Source organism: Myotis yumanensis, unplaced genomic scaffold, assembly GCF_028538775.1.
Source record: "Myotis yumanensis isolate MYYU_CA2020_CCGP unplaced genomic scaffold, mMyoYum1.0.hap1 SCAF_10, whole genome shotgun sequence".
Lineage (NCBI taxonomy): Eukaryota > Metazoa > Chordata > Mammalia > Chiroptera > Vespertilionidae > Myotis > Myotis yumanensis.
Window position 1 is genome coordinate 42,022,559 of NW_027223761.1, and position 18,074 is coordinate 42,040,632.

An 18,074-nucleotide genomic window follows, 5' to 3' on the forward strand; every position below is an offset into this window, starting at 1 on the left:
GTCAGATAGAAAAGGACACATATTATATGATTCCATTTATATGGGTTACCTAGAATAGAATAATTCGAGACAGAAAGCAAAACAGATTATCAGGGACTGAGGGGAGAAGGGAATGGGAGTTATTGTTTTTTATATAGTTTCTGTTTGGGATTGATGAAAAAGTTCTGGAAATAGACAGTGGTGACAGTTATAATTGTATATGTACTTAATGCCACTAAACTATTTGCTGTAAAATGTTAACACTTGTTTATCTTATCACAATAAAAAAGAGAAAAAGGCATGTTCTTTCACACTTGACCTTCGTGTGAAAATAAATGACAAAAGTAGTCTCACACAATCACTTGAAAATGTTTATTTTCAGAATGAACTTTATCCAGAAAAATGTCTGCTCAGCACTTCTGTCTATGACACAATTTTGCAGCAAAACTATTTCTTTACTAAAACTGAAGCCAAAAGAAAAAGGAGTGCCAAATGGTTAATGAAACCCTACTTGATCACTCCTTATTCTCTATGCTCAAGAAGTAGTTTGGCTGTTGAAGTGCTGATCTCTTCTAGGTCTTTCCTCAGGACCCACACATCAGACATTCATCTCTATTCTCCAAAGAGCACACCATGGCTGCTGTGTTCCTCTCTTTCTCTTCTTCCTCTTTTGATGCCTTTTCCTTATCTTTCAGTTTCTCTTTGTTTAGAGTGAACTGGATCGGATTAGCTGCTGGTCTTGTCCTTAAATAATACATCCCAGTCTTCAAACCCTACAAGGGAAATAAATACAACCATTAGGAGAAACTGTGAGAACACTAGACATTCAAGACCAATATCTAAAATACATTTCCATAAACCAGGTCAAATTGTTTTCTGAACTTGAAATTCTACCTCCTCTAGGAAGCCCTCCCAAAAATGCTGACTCCATTTGAAACCAACAGATTCAAGTTTTTCTAGGTGGCAATATTTAATAGGTAGCTAGAATATAAAACTCTTTCAACTCCAAAGTATTCCAATTACTTATTGGCAGTAAGTCCTCCTCAAATAAAGAGCCCTGGCCATTTTTTCTCAGTGGTTAAGAGCATTGGTCTGCAGAACAAAGGGTCTCAGGTTTGATTCCCAATCAAGGGCATGTACGTCGGTGGTTGCAGGTTCCCCAGCCTGGGTAGGAGCATGTACTAATATGGGAGGCAACCAAATGATATTTCTCTCACCCCCTCCTCCCTCCCTTCCACTCTATCTAGAAATAAATGGGAAAAATATCCTCAAGTGAGGATTAAAAAAAAATGGTTAAAGAGATAGACTCAGGTGTATGACTTCTAAGTTTGCCTACCACAACATGTCTAGTTTAGATTTATAACTATTCAGAGGGCTAGACTATATCTCTGTATAAAAACAGATTGCGACTACTTCAAGGATAAGAATCATCATCTTTTATTCCGTTTCCTCAGTCCTGGCACATAGTATATGTTCAATAAATGTTTGTTAAATAAAAAGATAAATATGAAATTCTAAATAAACACCCAGCACATTGCTAGGGAATAAGAAAACAATCTGGAATCACGAGACTTTATTTTTGTTGTTGTTGTTAATCCTCACCCGAGGATATTTTTCCATTGATTTTCAGGGAGAGGGAAGACTGAGGGGAACATCGATGTGAGAGAAACACATCAACTGGTTGCCTCCTGCACCAGGGACCGGGCCGGGGAGAAGCCTGCAACCAAGGTACATGCCCTTGACTGGAATCGAACCCGGGACCCTTTGGCTCTATCTACTGAGCCAAACTGGCTAGGGCCAGAATCATGGGACTTTATAGTTGGCACTGATTAGCTATGTGGTGAAACAATGAATGCTTAGAGCAGGGGTCCTCAAACTTTTTAAACAGGGGGCCAGTTCACTGTCCCTCAGACCGCTGGAGGGCCAGACTATAGTTTAAAAAAAAACTATGAACAAATTCCTATGCACATTGCACATATCTTATTTTGAAGTAAAAAAACAAAACGGGAACAAATACAATATTTGTATTTGCATGTGGCCCGCGGGCTGTAGTTTGAGGACCCCTGGCTTAGAGTTTTATTTTAGGAATGGTAGCAGGGCACAAGATGGCCTAAGCAGAGATACTAGAAGCAGAGAGATAAGTTAAGAATTATAGTGGTTGCCGAAGCCGGTTTGGCTCAGTGGATAGAGCGTCGGCCTGCGGACTGAGGGGTCCCAGGTTCGATTCCGGCCAAGGGCATGTACCTGGGTTGCGGGCACATCTCCAGTGGGAGATGTGCAGGAGGCAGCTGATCGATGTTTCTCTCTCTCTCTCTCCCTTCCTCTCTGTAAAAAATCAATAAAATAAAAAAAAAAAAGAAAAAAAAAAGAATTATAGTGGTAGAATAGAAGGATATTAAAAAAACACTACAAGGAATAACCAATACAACTTGGTCAATGACTAATAGGGAGTAAAGGGAGGATCATACATCATTCCAAGGTTCCAAACCTAGGAATTAAATAGTCTTAAAGAAACAAAATAATCCAAAGTAAGAGCTTGATCTAGTACAAAAACCATGGGCTGGTTTTAACATACTGGATTCGAAGGGAAAGAACTCCTAGGTGGCAATATTTAATAGGCAGCTAGAAAAAAAACTCTTTCAATTCCAAAATATCCCAAGTTGGCAATAAGTCCTCCTCAATGTGTTCCACCAACCTGCTTCCAGCCGTAGAAGTGCATACTAGTGAGTTTGCCATAGTTAGGCTCCGCAATATGGATGTTCAAAGACTGGCTTTGATCAATGAAAGCACCTCTCTCGGCTGCCATGTTGAGAATGGTTTTCTGAGAGATTTCCCATACCGTTTTATAAAGCTGCTTCAGGTCATCAGGAATTTCTGGTATGCTCTAAAGGGAAACCAAATGTTTATTGTACTCCAGTTGATGAAAGCAGTATGATTAATAGAATAATGACCCAAGGATCTGGCCTTCTACTTCCTGCCAGATCTGACCCTACCATTCAGTATAATACAATATGATCCTTATCAAGTTTCCTAAGACTTCTGGCCTCTGGTTTAGAGCCCAACAAAATCCCATCTAATCAGCAAAATATCAATCTGGTGGTAGTGATTTAAGATCTATCTTTCAATTAGTTTATGGCCTAAACTATATGTAATTGGTTTATGGCCTAAACATTCATTGTGCTAGAGGCACTTAAAAAAGGGAGAAAATTCACAGCTAAAGAGCAATAAATGACCCTTGAGCTTTGAAGAAAACACAAATACTCAGAGCTACACCACTCAGGGACATGATCCAGAGAAGCAAAGAAACAAAGCCCGTAAGATAAATTAGGATTCAAGTTGGGAACCACTTCTTTGTGCTTTACACTATTGCACAAACAAAAGGGTAAGGCCAGGACTAGCTCTGTGAAGATGTATATAATCCTAGCGCGACAATAGAGAGGTGAACAGAGCTACGTAAGTCTATATGACCACAGGCCTATGACCAAACTGGTAGACACTTTTTCTCTCCACTGCCTGATAAGTGAGAAGGTTCCAATGCCCAACTTAATTTACTTTTTTCTCCCATTCTGTACCTGGATAGAGCCATTGCATGCAATAATCTGATTTTTCATCTCTTCATTCCATAAGCCCCGCTCAGTAAGATCTTTCAGTAAATGAGGGTTTACAATCTGAATGGAAAAGAACAAAAGATATAAAGGAATAAATAACAATGACAGGGCCTAAAGAGGATCACGGTCTAAAGCTTGAAGTAAATAAAATCATAAAGAATTATTTAACATTAACTTGATAACTTCTATTTTTCATAAAACTGAAGGGCCCATTCCATTACATGACAATTATATTCCTTTAAAGTCTTGATTTCCTTTTTATTCAAGAAACATAATATATGGTATTTGCAACAGTGGAAAGAACTAATGTTGCCTAAGCTGGGCAAATTTTTGTGGATTGAGTTTTTTTCCCTATATAAGGAAACAATAAGTATTTAAGAAAAAAAATATAGAAATCCTATGTATTCACCCCAAACCTTACAGAAATTTATGTCATGATATCAGCAAATTCAAATAAAAATCTTTTAAATTAGTGGTTCTCAACCCTAGCTACAAATCAGAACTACCTGGGAATCTTAAAAATAAAAAAACAATCGTCCCACCCACCAAAAACTCTCACTTATCACCAAGGCTGAAAACCACTGTCTTAAATAACACTTCCACATATATTTTAAGTATCACCAATTTAAACATCTGATCTTGTAGTATAAATCATTATGATTACAGAATGGTTAAATATCACATGAACTCTAATATCAACAAGTTACTTTCATACTTTCAACCCTCAATCATTCATTCTCTTGGCAGATATTTATTAAATGTCTATTATGTGCTGAAATAACTTAGAACAATATTAGGGACGAAGAGGACCCATTTTATCAAAACTTTGCCCCGATACTAAGAAAAATAGGCATACTAAATATGAATTAGCATTTACTCCCAATATCAGGCTTCTGAAAGATTTTCTTGTATGTCTAGTTGTGATCTTCTCACCTGAAATTCTCCTGACAAGACTCTACGAGTGTAGATGTTGCTGGTATAAGGTTCAATGGACTCATTATTTCCCAGAATCTGAGCAGTGGAAGCAGTAGGCATTGGGGCAATAAGTAAACTGTTTCTGATACCATACCTAAAGAAAGGAGATTATTAGGTGCTAGTCCTAAAGTTACAATCTGCAGGAAGATAGCTACTTTAAGTCATTGTAGTAAATGCACCTACTATGAGTAACATAATACATGCATTAGATTCACATACGGATTTTTTATTTTAACCCCTACAGGAATGCAACTCCACAGTATGGGTGGAACAGCTCACCCCTCTCCTAAATGCCTGACTCCTAAACAGAATTAGCACAATAATTTCTACTGCTGGAAATCTTTATTATGCTATGACTTATGCCACTTGCACTGTGAAACTCAGAAACCATAGCACTTGATATCTTGCTACCCAGCATACATGTCCATTTTTGTAAAAGTTACATTTGCATATAAATATACTACGTATACTGGTTAATAAGGCAGATTTTTTTCAATAGATGGAGTTACACATATGTTGATATATATGCAATTGGATATGTTATTTTGTTGTATTGACAACAAGCTTCAAAACTTCGTATGTCAAATTTGCTGAAGGTGTTAACATCATAGATATTTTTACACTTAAAAATGTTGAGCTTTGTGCCAAAAAAGAGCATTTGCAGGAAGTTATAGTTCATTACTTTATTTTGAAGAAAAGTGCTGCTGAATACTTCGGGAAGCGTATGGTGAACATTTTCCATCTCAAGATACTTGTGAACGCTGGTTTAAACACTTTAAAAGTGATGATTTCGATGTGAAAGACAAAGAATGTCCAGGTCAACTGAAAAAGTTTGAAGACCAACAATTGGATTGAAGATGCAATTATTGGATGAAGATGTGTGTCAAACTCAAAAACAACTTGCAAAAAGATTAAACATTACTCAGCAAACAATTTCCGATCACTTACAAGTAATGGGAAAGATTTTAAAGGGAGGAAAATGGGTGCCACATCAACTAAACAAAAGACAAATGGAAAACCGAAAAGTCATCAGTAAAATGTTGCTTCAATGGCATGAAAGAAAGTCTTTTTTGCATTGAATTGTGACTGGCAATAAAGAGTGGATTTATTTTGAGAATCCCAAATGCACAAAATCATGGGTTGATCCAGGCCAATAATAAACATCAACTGCAAGGCCAATCACTTCGGAAAGAAGACAATGCCCTGCGTTTGGTGAGATCAGGAAGGTGTGGTTTATGAGGCGCTTCTAAAACCAGGTGAAACCGTTAATACTGATCACTACCGACAACAAATAATCAATTTGAACCACGCTTTGATGGTGAAACGACCAGAATGTTCCAGAAGACATGGCAAAGTAATTTTGCTTCATGATGACACACCATCACACTTCAAAACCAGTTAAAGACACGTTAAAAGATCTTGTCTGGGAAGTATTAACCCAGCCACTGTATTCACCAGGCCTTGCTCCTTCAGATTACCACTTGTTCCGATCGGTGGCACATGCACTTTCTGAGCAGCACTTCAAAACATATGAAGGAGTGGAAAATTAGGTCTCTGAATGGTTTACCTCAAAACAAGTTTTATTGGGATGGTATCCACAAATTACCTGAAAAATGGGGAAATGTGTAGCTAGTGATGAACATTACTTTGAATAAAGCACTTCTGATGTTTTTTTTTAATTACCGTGTTTTCTCTGATTACAAAACCCGCATGATTAACCAGTACACCTAGTACACATGTACACATGCTCAGAAGTAAGTCAAATCTTAAGGATGACAGACAAAAAAATGCAAAAAGGTTTTTTGGGGAAGGTAGGTAGTATTGGAATAATATTCCTTTTATTCTCTTTCCAAATGTAGGTTTTCTAAATTTGTAAACATGTATTTAACAAAATTTTTTAAAAAGCAAATGGATATTTTTTATTCCCTTTTTTTAAAAAAAAATTGTTTATTGTTGAAAGTATTGCAGATGTCCCCTTTTGTTGCAAATGGATATTTTTTAAAGAGCATTTTAAAGCTACTGCTTCTTTCTTCAAATTAAAACTCTGTATATGTATTGACCCAGAGATGACACTCATCACGACAGAAAATGAAAACTTGTTTCATTATTCATTCAGGAAAACGCTGTCTTTATTAGTTTGAAAGAGCTACAAAAGCTCTTCCAAGATCCCTTATTCCTTTGACAATCAATTCAACAGAAGTCATTTCTGAGCCCAATGTAATTAAGCAATAAATAAAAATGAAATATATTTTAAAAGCAAGCACTTAGAAATATAAAGATTTAATGAGAAAAAGAATAACCTAATCTAGGTAGTTAGGCCTCTAAAACAAGATCTACTGATAATATCTACCATATATTGAAATGCTTCCAAGTGTCAAGCAATCTACAGGTTACTACACATGTATTATATTATTAAGTATTTAAAAGATAGTTCTGCAGGAGAAACCAAGATGGCAGCATAGGTAAACACCAGAAATTGCTGCCTCCCACAACAACTTCAAAAATACAACTAAAAGACAAAACGGACATCATCCAGAACTACAGGAAGACTGGCTGAATGGAAATTCTACAACTAGAAGGAAAGAGAAAAGCACACTGAGACTCAGAGGAGGTGCGGAAGTAAAGTGCAGAGGTACGGAGGCGCACGCAGCAAGGCTGGCAACTGAGGACACAGCTGCCTTTTTTAATCGGGAGGGAGTCACAAGCCTCCGATTGCTCTGAACTCCAGTTCCAGGAAGTCTCTGGGGACCCAGACTCATACGGGGCGAAACTGGACTGTGTGGCAGCAGGCAGAACTTGGAACTCGAGGGCAGCTTTCTTTCAGAGGTGCTTGCAGCGATTGAGACGAGGGGCCTCTTAGGGCAGGGCTGAGGATCAGCCATAGCTGCTTGCTCCGCCCTGTTGATTCCCTGAGACCCCGCCCCACCCAAACTGCGGCAGAGGCTTTTGCATATGAATGCTCTGGCCCTTTGCAATCTGAAAATTACCTAACAAACTGCAGCTGGGCTAGAGAGACCCAGAACTTCCAAGAGAAGGCATAAGGCCCCACAGCAGCTTGCATTGCTTCACAGCTGGGCCTCATCTGGGCACCTCCAAACCCCCAAAAAGGAAGGGGAATCTGCAGATCTCTTCATAGCTCCTGCTGGGTAGCCTCAGGCAGAGGCTAAATTAGCACCTCCTTAGATCCAAGAGCTAGTGTATCCAGTGGTCAGAGTGGGACCATCCATATTACAACTCCTCAAATCCATAAGGGACACACTCAGGGGGCAGACCCAGTGAGCACCAAAGCCCCACTGAAGCAAGTCTTGCCCCATAAGGGTGTCTTCAGCACCAAAGTTCTCCCAGTCAGTTACCTACAAGGGAGTACCCATACGACTGTCAGCTGATTTCTCAACAGAAACTTTGCAAGCCAGAAGGGAGTGGCAAGAAATATTCAAAGTGATGAATGCCAAGAACCTTCAACCAAGAGTACTTTATCCAGCAAAGCTATCATTCAGAATTGAAGGTCAGATAAAGAGCTTCACAGGTAAGGAAAAGCTAAAGGAGTTCATCACCACCAAACCAGTATTATATGAAATGCTGAAAGGTATCCTTTAAGAAGAGGAAGAAGAAGAAAAAGGAAAAGATAAAAATTATGAACAACAAATACATATCTATCAACAAGTGAATCTAAAAATCAAGTGAATAAAAAATCTGATAAACAGAGTAAACTGGTGAATATAATAGAACCAGGGGCATAGAAAGGGAGTGGACTGACAATTCTTGGGGGGAAAGGGGTGTGGGGGTGCAGGAAGAGACTGGACAAAATCGTACAACTATGGATGAGGACAGTGGGGGGGGTAAGGGCAGAGGGTGGGGTGGGAACTGGGTGGTGGAGAGCTATGGGGGGGAAAAGAGGAACAACTGTAATAATCTGAACAATAAAGATTTAATTTAAAAATAAAAAAATAAAATAAAAGATAGTTCTGCAGATGGGTCATTTTAGCTCCATATAAAAAAAAAATGAGTTTCAGAAGTTAAAATAACAGCTAATTTCTGAAGAGCCAGGATGAAATCCTGAACTCTTATTTCAAAGCTACTTTACATGTTTTACTTACTTTGCAATCTTCTCCTTGAGAAGTTTCCAGTCCCATAGGTCTGTGGGAGTAACATTCCACATATCATACTGAAGGATCTAAGGAATAAACAAGTCGACTGATGATAAATCACTCTATAATTTGAAATATGATGGTTGTTCTAGTCATTCTGCCATAACGGTCGCTTAGGCTTTTATTACATAGATTATAACTCTAGGTCCATCCATGTTTTCACAAATGGTAAGAATTTATTCTTATTCATAGCTGAGTAATAAGCCATTTATATATGTACATCATCTTTACCCATTCCTCTTTTCCTAAGACTCTGAGGTTGTTTCCATATCTTGACTATTGTAAATAATGCTGTAATGAACATAGGAGTGCATATCTCTTTAAAGTTAGTGTTTCAAATTTCTTCATATAAATATCTTTAAGTGGAATTATTGGGTCATATGGCAATTCTATTTTTAATTTTTTGAGGAACCTGCATACCGTTTTCCACAGTGGCTGCACCAATTTACAATCTCAGCAATAGTGCACAAGGATTCCCTTTTCTTCACATCCTCAACAAACTTGCTGGTTATTGATTTACTGATGATAGCTATTCTGACAGGTGTGAGGTAATCTCATTGAGGTTTTAATTAGAATTTCCCTGATTGGTGATGTTGAGCATCTTTTCATATGTGTATTTCATATATCCTTTTTGGAGAAATGTCTGTTCAGGTCCTGCGCCTTTTTCAGTCAGTTTGCTTTTTTGATATTACATTTTATGAGTCCCTTATGTATTTGGTTACTAACCCCTTATCAGATGTATCATTGGCAAATATCTTCCATTCAGTAAGTTGTCTTTTCATTACACTGATGGCTTCCTTTGTTGTGCAAAAACCTTTTAGCCTTTTAGTTTGATGTAGTCCCCTGTGTTTATTTTTTCTTGTTTTTCTTGCCTGGAGAGATATATCCAAAATATATATATATATATTGCTAAAAGCAATGTCAAAGACTTTACTGCCTGCTTTCGTCCAGTTTTATGGCGTGTCTTACATTTAAATATTTAATCCATTTTGTATATGGTGGAAAAAAAAGTAGTCTAGTTCCACTTTTTTAAATGTATCTCTCCAGTTTTCCCCAACATCATTTATTAAAGAGGCTGTCTTTACCACATTTGTATATTCTATCCTCCTTTGTCATAGATACATTGATCACACAGGAATGGGTTTATTTCAGGGCTCTTTATTTGGATCCATTGATCTATGTGTCTGTTTTTGTGAGTACCATGCTGTTTTGATTATGACAGCCTTGGAGTGTAGTTTGCTACCAGGAGCATGATACCTCCAACTGTTCTTTCTCAAGATGGTTTTGGTTATTCAGAATCTTTGTGGCTCCACATACACTTTGGGATCATTTGTTCTAATTCTGTGAAAAAAATGTCATTGGTATTTTCATAGGGATTGCATTGAATCTGTAGATTGCTTTGGATAGTATGGACATTTTTTAAGGTGTTAATTCTTCCTATCCATGAGCATAGTGTAGCCTTCCAAAAATTTTTTTGAATCTTCTTCCATGTCTTAGTTTTCCAAATACAGGTCTTTTACCTTGGTAAAATTTATTTCTAGGCATTTGATTCTTTTTGATGAAACTGTAAATGGAGTTGTTTTATTAATTTCCCTTTCTGGTATTTCACAAGTGGTGTATAAAAATGCCGATTCCTGAATATTAATTGTAGATCCTGCTACTTTATAAATTTATTAGTTCTAATAGTATTTTGGAGGAATCTTTTTTTTTTTTAACTTTGTGCTAAATGTTGTCATTTCAAAGCCATTTTTACTATCATTAGTTGATCAGTAAATGAATCAGAAACATAAGGATCACATTTCACGGAAATCACATGATTTTAAATCAGAGGAGAGTTGCTGTAGGGACAACAAACAATAAAATGACTTTTTAAAAAATACACTTTTTATTTTTTGGTTTCATTCAGGCCTAGAGCTTGATCGCTGGCTGAAGCAAAGTTAGATGCAGATATGATCTGGTTGCTCGAGTTTAATGAGAACATAAACCTGACTTCTATTACAGCACCCGAGCTTCCCTGGTGGAAACGCTTTCCAGCTGCTCCTCCGCCTTCTGTCACAGGCTGCGGACCTAGTGCCCTCTTCCTAAATGCCATCGATGTCCTTCTGGCCTCACTCAGTAGCAGGCCCCACTCAGCACCACTGGACGATCTCTCAGGCACCTCAAGTACTCTGTGCTTCCATCCCCACCACCTGGGACTGCACAACTGGCTTCTGCTGATCAGTGAGGCCTTGGCACAAACGCAGGCTGCTGCAATCCACTTCCCAGTGTCATCTCTTCACAGCCCTTGTCACAGTCTGTTTATCCTGCAGATTTTTGGTGGAATCCTTGGAGTTTTCTGTATGTAGTATGTCATCTGCAAACAAGTTTTACTTCAATTTGTATGCTTTTTAGTTTTTTCTTAAAAAAAGAAAAAAGTTTCTATTGATTTTAGAGAGGAAGGAGGGAGAAAAACATCGATCGGCTGCTTCCTGCATAACCCCTACTGGGGATCAAGCTTACAACCCAGGCTTGTGCCCTGACCAAGAATCAAACCTGAGACCTTTTGGTGCATGGGATGGAAAAAATGTCCTCGGGTAAGGATTAACCAACTGAGCCACACCAACCAGGGCCCTTAAATTTCTTTTTCTTGTCTGATTACTGTAGTTAAGACTTTCAATACTATGTTAAATAAATGTGGTGAAAGTATACATTCTTGTTTTGTTCCCGATTTTAAGCAAAAAAGCTTTCAGCTTTCTAGACTTGAGTATGTTACCTGCGGATTTATCATAAATGCCCTTTATTATATTGAGGTATGTCCCCACTATTCTCACATGGTTGAGTTTTTCCTATCATAAATGGATGCTGCATCCAGTCAAATGCTTTTTTGCATATAGCAATATAATCATGATTTTTATCCTTCATTTCGTTTATGTAGTATATCACATAAATTGATTCACATATGTTGAACCAACCCTGCATCCTGGGAATAAAACCCACTTGGTCATGGTGTATGACTTTTTAAATGTATTGCTGAATACAGTTTGCTAGAGTTTGCTAATATTTTGTTGAAGATATTTTTGTGTCTATGTTCATCAAGAATATTTGCCTATAATTATCTTTTTTTGTAGTGTCTTTATCTAGTTTTGGTAGTAGGGTAATGCTGCCCTTAAGGAATCAATTTGGGAGGCTCCCTTCTTTAATTTTTTGGAACAGTTTTTAAAAATTGAAATTAACTGCATAAAAAATTATTTTTATTGTTGCCCTGGCCAGTGTTGCTAAGTGGTTAGAATGTTGGCTCATGCACCAAAGGGCTGCAGGTCTGATTCCCAGTCAAGACCACATACCTGGGTTGCAGGTTCAATCCCCAGCCCCAGCCCCAGTCAGGGCATATGTATGAGAAGCAACCAATCGATGTATCTCTTTCTCAGCAATGTTTCTCTCTTTTAACATCTTAACCATTTTTTTAGTACACAGTACAGCAATATTAAATACATACACATTGTTGTGCACTATCACCACTATCCATCTCCAGAAATCTTTTCATCCTGCAAAACAGAAATTCTATATCCATTAAATAACTCCCATTCCCACCCCCAGCTCCTGGGAACCATCATTTTACTTACTGTTTTTCACAAGTTTGACTATTTCAGGTACCTCATGCAAGTGAAATTATATACTATCTGGCTTCTTTCCCTGAGCATAATGTGTTCAAGGTTCACCCATATTGTGGCATGGGTCAGAAATCCCCTCTTTTTTTAAAAAAAATTACTTTTCAATTACAGTTAACATACAATATTACATTAGTTTCAGATGTACAATCATTAGACATTTATATACCTTATGAAGTGATCACCCCAGTAAGTCTAGTACCCTTCAGACACCATACATAGTTATTACATATTAACTGAGAGGAAGAAAATGGCGGAGGTATAGACGGACGTGTCCCGTGCATATTATTAACTATATTCCCTGAGCTGTACTTTACATACTCATGATTATTTTTATTACTGGCAATTTGTATTTCTTGATACCTTTTTCAACCATTCCAACTCCCCTCCCTTCTGGCAACCATTAATATGGTCTTTCAATATGTTTGCTTCTGTTTCATTTGTTCATTTATTTTGTTTTTTGGATTCTACATATAAGCAAAATTATATGTCTCTTTCTCACTTTTTTCACTTAGCATAATATCCTCTAGGTCCATCTATGTTGTCACAAATATATGATTTTCTTATTCATGGCAGAGTAATATTCCATTGTATATATGCCACATCTTCTTTATTTACTCATCTATTGGTGAGCAGAGATTGTTCCCATATTTTGACTATTGTAAATAATACTGCAATGAATATAGGGGTACATATGCCTCTTTGAATTAGTGTTTTGGATTTCTTCAGGTAAACATCTAGAAGTGAAATTACTGGGTCATATGATAGTTCTATTTTTATTCTGAGGAACCTGCGTACTGTTTTGTTTTATTTTTTTTAAGCAGAACCTTCAGCATTCCTTGTAATTCTAGTTTGGTAGTGATGAGCTTCTCTAGCTTTTTCTTGCTTGGGAAACAGTTTATCTTTTCTTTAATTCTAAATGATAGCTTTGCTGGGTAATCTTGGTTGTAGGTCCTTGCTCTTCATCACTTTGAGTATTTCCTCTGGCTTGCAATGTTTCTGCTGAGAAATCAACTGACATTATTATGGGAGCTCCCTTGTAGGCAACTAACTGCTTTTCTTTTATCGCTTTTAAGATTCTTTCTTTGTATTTAACCTTTGCCATTTTAATTATGCTGTGTCTTGGTGTGGACTTCTGGGTTCATCTTCTTTGGGACTCTAAGCTTCCTGGACTTGTCTATTTCTTCCCCCAGGTTAGGGAAGTTTTCAGTCATTATTTCTTCAATTAGGTTTACAATTCCTTTACTCTCTCTTCTGGTACACCTACGATATGAATCTTGGAACACTTGATGTTCTCCCAGAGGTACCTTAAACCATCCTTATTTTAAAATTATTTTCTTTTTGCTGTCCTGTTGGATTGTTTCCACTACCTAGCCTTCCAGACTGATGATTCAATCCTGATTCATATAATCTGCTGATTCCCTTGAATAAATTCACCATTTCAATCATTGCATTTTTCCTTTCTGACTGGTTCTGTTTTCACTGAGTTCATCTATTCTTAAGTTCATTGGGCATCCTTATAACTAGTGTTTTAAACTCTGTACCTGGTAGATTCCTTGTTTCCTTTTTTTTGGAGTTTTGTCCCATACTTGGAGCATGGTCCTTGTGTCATTTTGCATGACTCCCTTTGCTTGTTTCTATGTATTAGGTAGAGTTGCTATGTCTCCCGGTATTGACAGAGTGGCTTTATGTAGTGTTCTGTGGAGCTCAGTGACACAGTCTCCCTGGTCACCTGAGCCAGGTGGGTCATGTATGGCCTCCTCTTGTAGTTGAGTTTCAACTGCTGTTGGCATGTCAGTGGGTGGGGCTGATCCTCATGCTAACTGGCTGGGACTACAGTAGACAAGCTGTTGTTTGGGGCTGACCCCATAGAGCAGAAGTTGCTTTAGCAGGTCTCTGGTGCCAGCTGAGTCTGTCCTTTGGGTGTCTCATTTGTGGAGCTGGTTGGGAGGTGCTCTAATGTGGTCTGAAGTCAGCCATCAGGTTTGTTGGTCCTGGAGCCTCTTGGGAGGGGCTCTGGTGCAGGCCAAGGTCAGCTTTTGCCAGGCTTGGGACCTCTTGGTAAAAGCTGCAAGTGATCTGCAATTGGTTGTCGCTTTCGCTGAGTTAGGAGGCACTTGGAAGAGGCTACACTGCAAACCGATACTGAATGCTACTTGTGGTGTCATTCTTGGAACCCTTCGATTGGTACAATGTGAACTGAGGCCACCTGTCACTTGTGCTGGGCTTGTGACCAATTAGTTGAAGTTATGTTACAGGCCACAACTGGCTGCCACTATGTAGCACCTGATAAAAGTGACAATGCAAGTTGAGACTGGATGTCACTTGTGCTGGGCTAGGGCCGCTTAGCAAGAGCTACAAGGTGTGCTGATGGTTGTAAGACCTGCCTGGTCCACATCTACACCCTTCCCATCAGTCTCAACATGTCTTCTTCTTTATATCCTTAGCTATAGGAATTCTGTTCAGCTAGTCTTTAGGTGTTCTCAGTGATGGTTGTTCTATAATTTAGTTGTAATTGGTGTGATTATGGCAGGAGGCGAGCACAGAGCTTACATACTCTGTCATTTTGATCTGGGCACAGCCTGTCTTGAATGTATATTGTTTCAATTCAATAAGGTTAGCATTAGAAAATGAATATAGATAGCATTCTTCTTAAGTCATTTAAGCAATGACTAGTTCTAAAACAGAACACCTGTTTTACTCCAGAGGACAAAAGTACCATATTAGTCTCTGATGGCTGGTTTTATAAATTACCACAATTTGGTGGCATAAAATGAGAAATATTTTCTCATAGTTCTGGAGGCCAGAAACCCAAATCAACATATTTTGGGGAGGACTGAGCTCCTTCCAGAGGCTCTAGAGATTATGTTCTTTGCCTTTTTCAGTTTCTAGTGGCTATCAGCATTCCTGGGTTGTGACTGTATCACGCCAATTTCTGCATCCATGGTCATATTGCCTCCTCTTCTTTTCTGTGTCTCTTATAAAGACAACTGTCAGTAGACTTAGGGCCTATCTGAAAAATCCAGGATAACCTTATCTCAAAGTCCTTAATTATATCTACAAAGTCCTTAATTATATCTATAAAACAAAATAACAGAACATTCACATTTCTAGGAATCTATATATATATATATAAAAGGCTAATACACAAAGTTTGACCGGAAGACTGGGAATTCAGTCACTCTCTATGACGTGTGCTGACCATCAGGGGGCAGTGCAGAATGAAGGCCCCAGCCAGTAGCCGGCAGCCAGGGAAGGAAGGCCCCAATCGGCCCTGATCCCCGGCTAGGCCTAGGGACCCTACCCATGCACAAATTTTGTGCCTAGTTATGCTATAAGCTTATCTTTTTGAGGGCTACCATTTAGCCTACTATAGGAACTCACAGGCAAAAATGTTATTCAACCTGGCAGGCGTTTCCTGGCCATGCACATATGCACCACACTTGCAAGCCATGTGGGCTACAGTAGCACCCATGATGTCCCAGAGGCTTGCAATTTGGCCTGCTTCCTCATGGTCAGAGACGCCTCAGAGGATAAGACTTGCGCAGACAGAACCGTGGGTGGAGAGTATAGCAGATGGAGGGGACACCCGATAGAGGGTGGGGCAAACACACAGACCGTGCCCAGCAGTGCACAGGGAGGGTGGCCCGCAGAATGAGAAAAAAGAAGAAAATTTTATCTATATACTTACTCCTTTGCTGACTGGAGAGCCCTCGTAGGTTTCATATGGGCCATGTTCCTTGGCCAGATCACAGCTGGCTTCCAAGGCTCCATAATAAATGGTTTCAAAGATTTGCTTATTCAATAACTGGGCCTCTGGACTCTCAAAAGGATACCTCATCAGAATAAAAGCATCTGCCAGACCTTGTACCCCAATTCCAATAGGGCGATGACGTTTATTTGATAAGTATGCCTTTATGCCAATAGGTTTAGAGAAGAGACATTACTGAACAGAAAAAAGCAACATTCTGTACCAAATGACATACACTCTTTTTATCTGTTTTCTCACACCATTCCAATAATAACTATTTAAATGACTAGAGGCCCGTTGCAGGAAGATTCCTGCAAGAATAGGGCTTCCTGCGACTGGCGCGAAGCAGAGAAGGGAGCGAAACCCACTGAGGCGGGCTTTGCTCCCACCTCCGCCGCCCGGCTTGCTTCACTCCCGCCTCCACCGCCTCTACTTTGCTCCCTTCTGCAGCACTCCACTTCCTTCTACATTGTCTTCAGTCTTTGTTCCCAGCCGGTATACACAAATTAACCGCCATCTTGGCTGGGTTAATTTGCATATAGTCGCCCTGATTGGCTGGTGGGCATAGCGAAGCTATGGTCAATTAGCATCTTTGTCTTTTATTAGTGTAGATGCCTGGCAAGCAGACTGTGATAAACTCCCTTCACGTTGAATTTCAATAATTATCAATAAGCAGAGATATCTATCCATACCTCTGGGATAGGGTAGTAGTTAATATCAATAATCTTATTCAAATTTCGGACAACGACTCTGGTGACTTCAGCCAGCTTCTTAAAGTCATATGTGTGTTCTGATGTGACATACATATTCAGGGCCAGGGAAGCCAAGTTACAAACTGCAACCTGGAATGTAAAGAAAAAGAGTCAAGAATCACAAAATTTTTATTTCCTCTCTGTGGATAACACTACCATATAAGCCTCTAACACTCTACCATTAAAATTTTTCATTTTTATCTTTTACTTCTCCCTCTTCATCACTCATCAGTTCATTTCTAAATCCCAGTATTTATTCACATGAGTTATAACATGCACCAGTGAGTAGGTAAGATGAGGAAAAAATCCTGTGTTCCATAGTACATGGCTCTATTACCCCTTATATCACATTGTGTTATAATTTTTTATGTATATCTGAGTAGATGTGCCCTGTCCAATACAACAATCACTAACCACATGTAATCAAACATAAATGAAATTTAAAATTCAGTTTTTTCAGCTGCACTAGTAACATTTTAAGTGTCCCACAGCCACCAGATACAGAACATTTCGATCACTGCAAGAAAACTCTTCCAAATTACACATGCCCACCTCACCCTCACTGAGATTCTGACAAATCCTTAATAACAGAGGATCCAAGTTGATGAATTTTGAAAAAGCTCTTCAGGTGATTCTCCCATTACACTCACTATACTAGGTAATGACATTTCAAAGGTCGGGATCATATCTTATCCATATATTTTTAGTATGGGCGACACATCTGGCATACAGTAAGCTTAATAATGTTCAATTAATATACTTTCGTTTCCATTTTTATTATGACTATCCTAATCCAAAACCTCAATGCCTCTCACCTAGACTCCCTTGTGCCCTTCATACTTACTCAATTCTATACTTGTTGCCAAAGCACCCATTTTCAAAACATAGCTCAAATCATGTAAGTCTATTAAATGCTAGAGAGAGAAAATAAGACAAAAAAAGAAGATAAGAGTCCTGGGGATAAGAATGGAAGGAATGCCATTTTAAAATAGAGTTGTCCAGAAAGACCTCAATGAGAACATGACATATGGACAAAGAATGGAAAAAGTTAAAAAGCAAGCCATGTGCCTATGTGGGGAGAAAGAGTATTAACAGCAAAAATCCTAAGGCATCCCTGGCTGGTTTGGCTCAGTGGTGAATGTCAGCCTGCCGACTGAAGCGTTGTGGGTTCGATTCCCAGTCAAGGGCATATATCTTGGTTGCAGGTTTGATCC

At 38.7% G+C, this 18,074-nt stretch overlaps 1 protein-coding gene across 3 annotated transcripts in view; it reads right to left on the reverse strand.

Annotated features, from left to right (window-relative positions):
* Positions 1-336: 336 nt before the first annotated feature.
* Positions 337-18,074, reverse strand: part of RRM1 (ribonucleotide reductase catalytic subunit M1) — a 50,245-nt gene continuing 32,507 nt past the window's right edge. For all 3 annotated transcript variants that reach the window (XM_070425479.1, XM_070425480.1, XM_070425481.1), the window contains 7 exons: positions 16,801-16,950; positions 16,049-16,270; positions 8,660-8,736; positions 4,521-4,656; positions 3,552-3,647; positions 2,675-2,863; positions 337-752 (listed from right to left, as the gene is read on the reverse strand). In XM_070425479.1, coding sequence (XP_070281580.1) covers positions 564-752; positions 2,675-2,863; positions 3,552-3,647; positions 4,521-4,656; positions 8,660-8,736; positions 16,049-16,270; positions 16,801-16,950 — 1,059 coding nt within the window. In that variant the 3' untranslated portion in view covers positions 337-563. The remainder of the gene's footprint in view (positions 753-2,674; positions 2,864-3,551; positions 3,648-4,520; positions 4,657-8,659; positions 8,737-16,048; positions 16,271-16,800; positions 16,951-18,074) is intronic.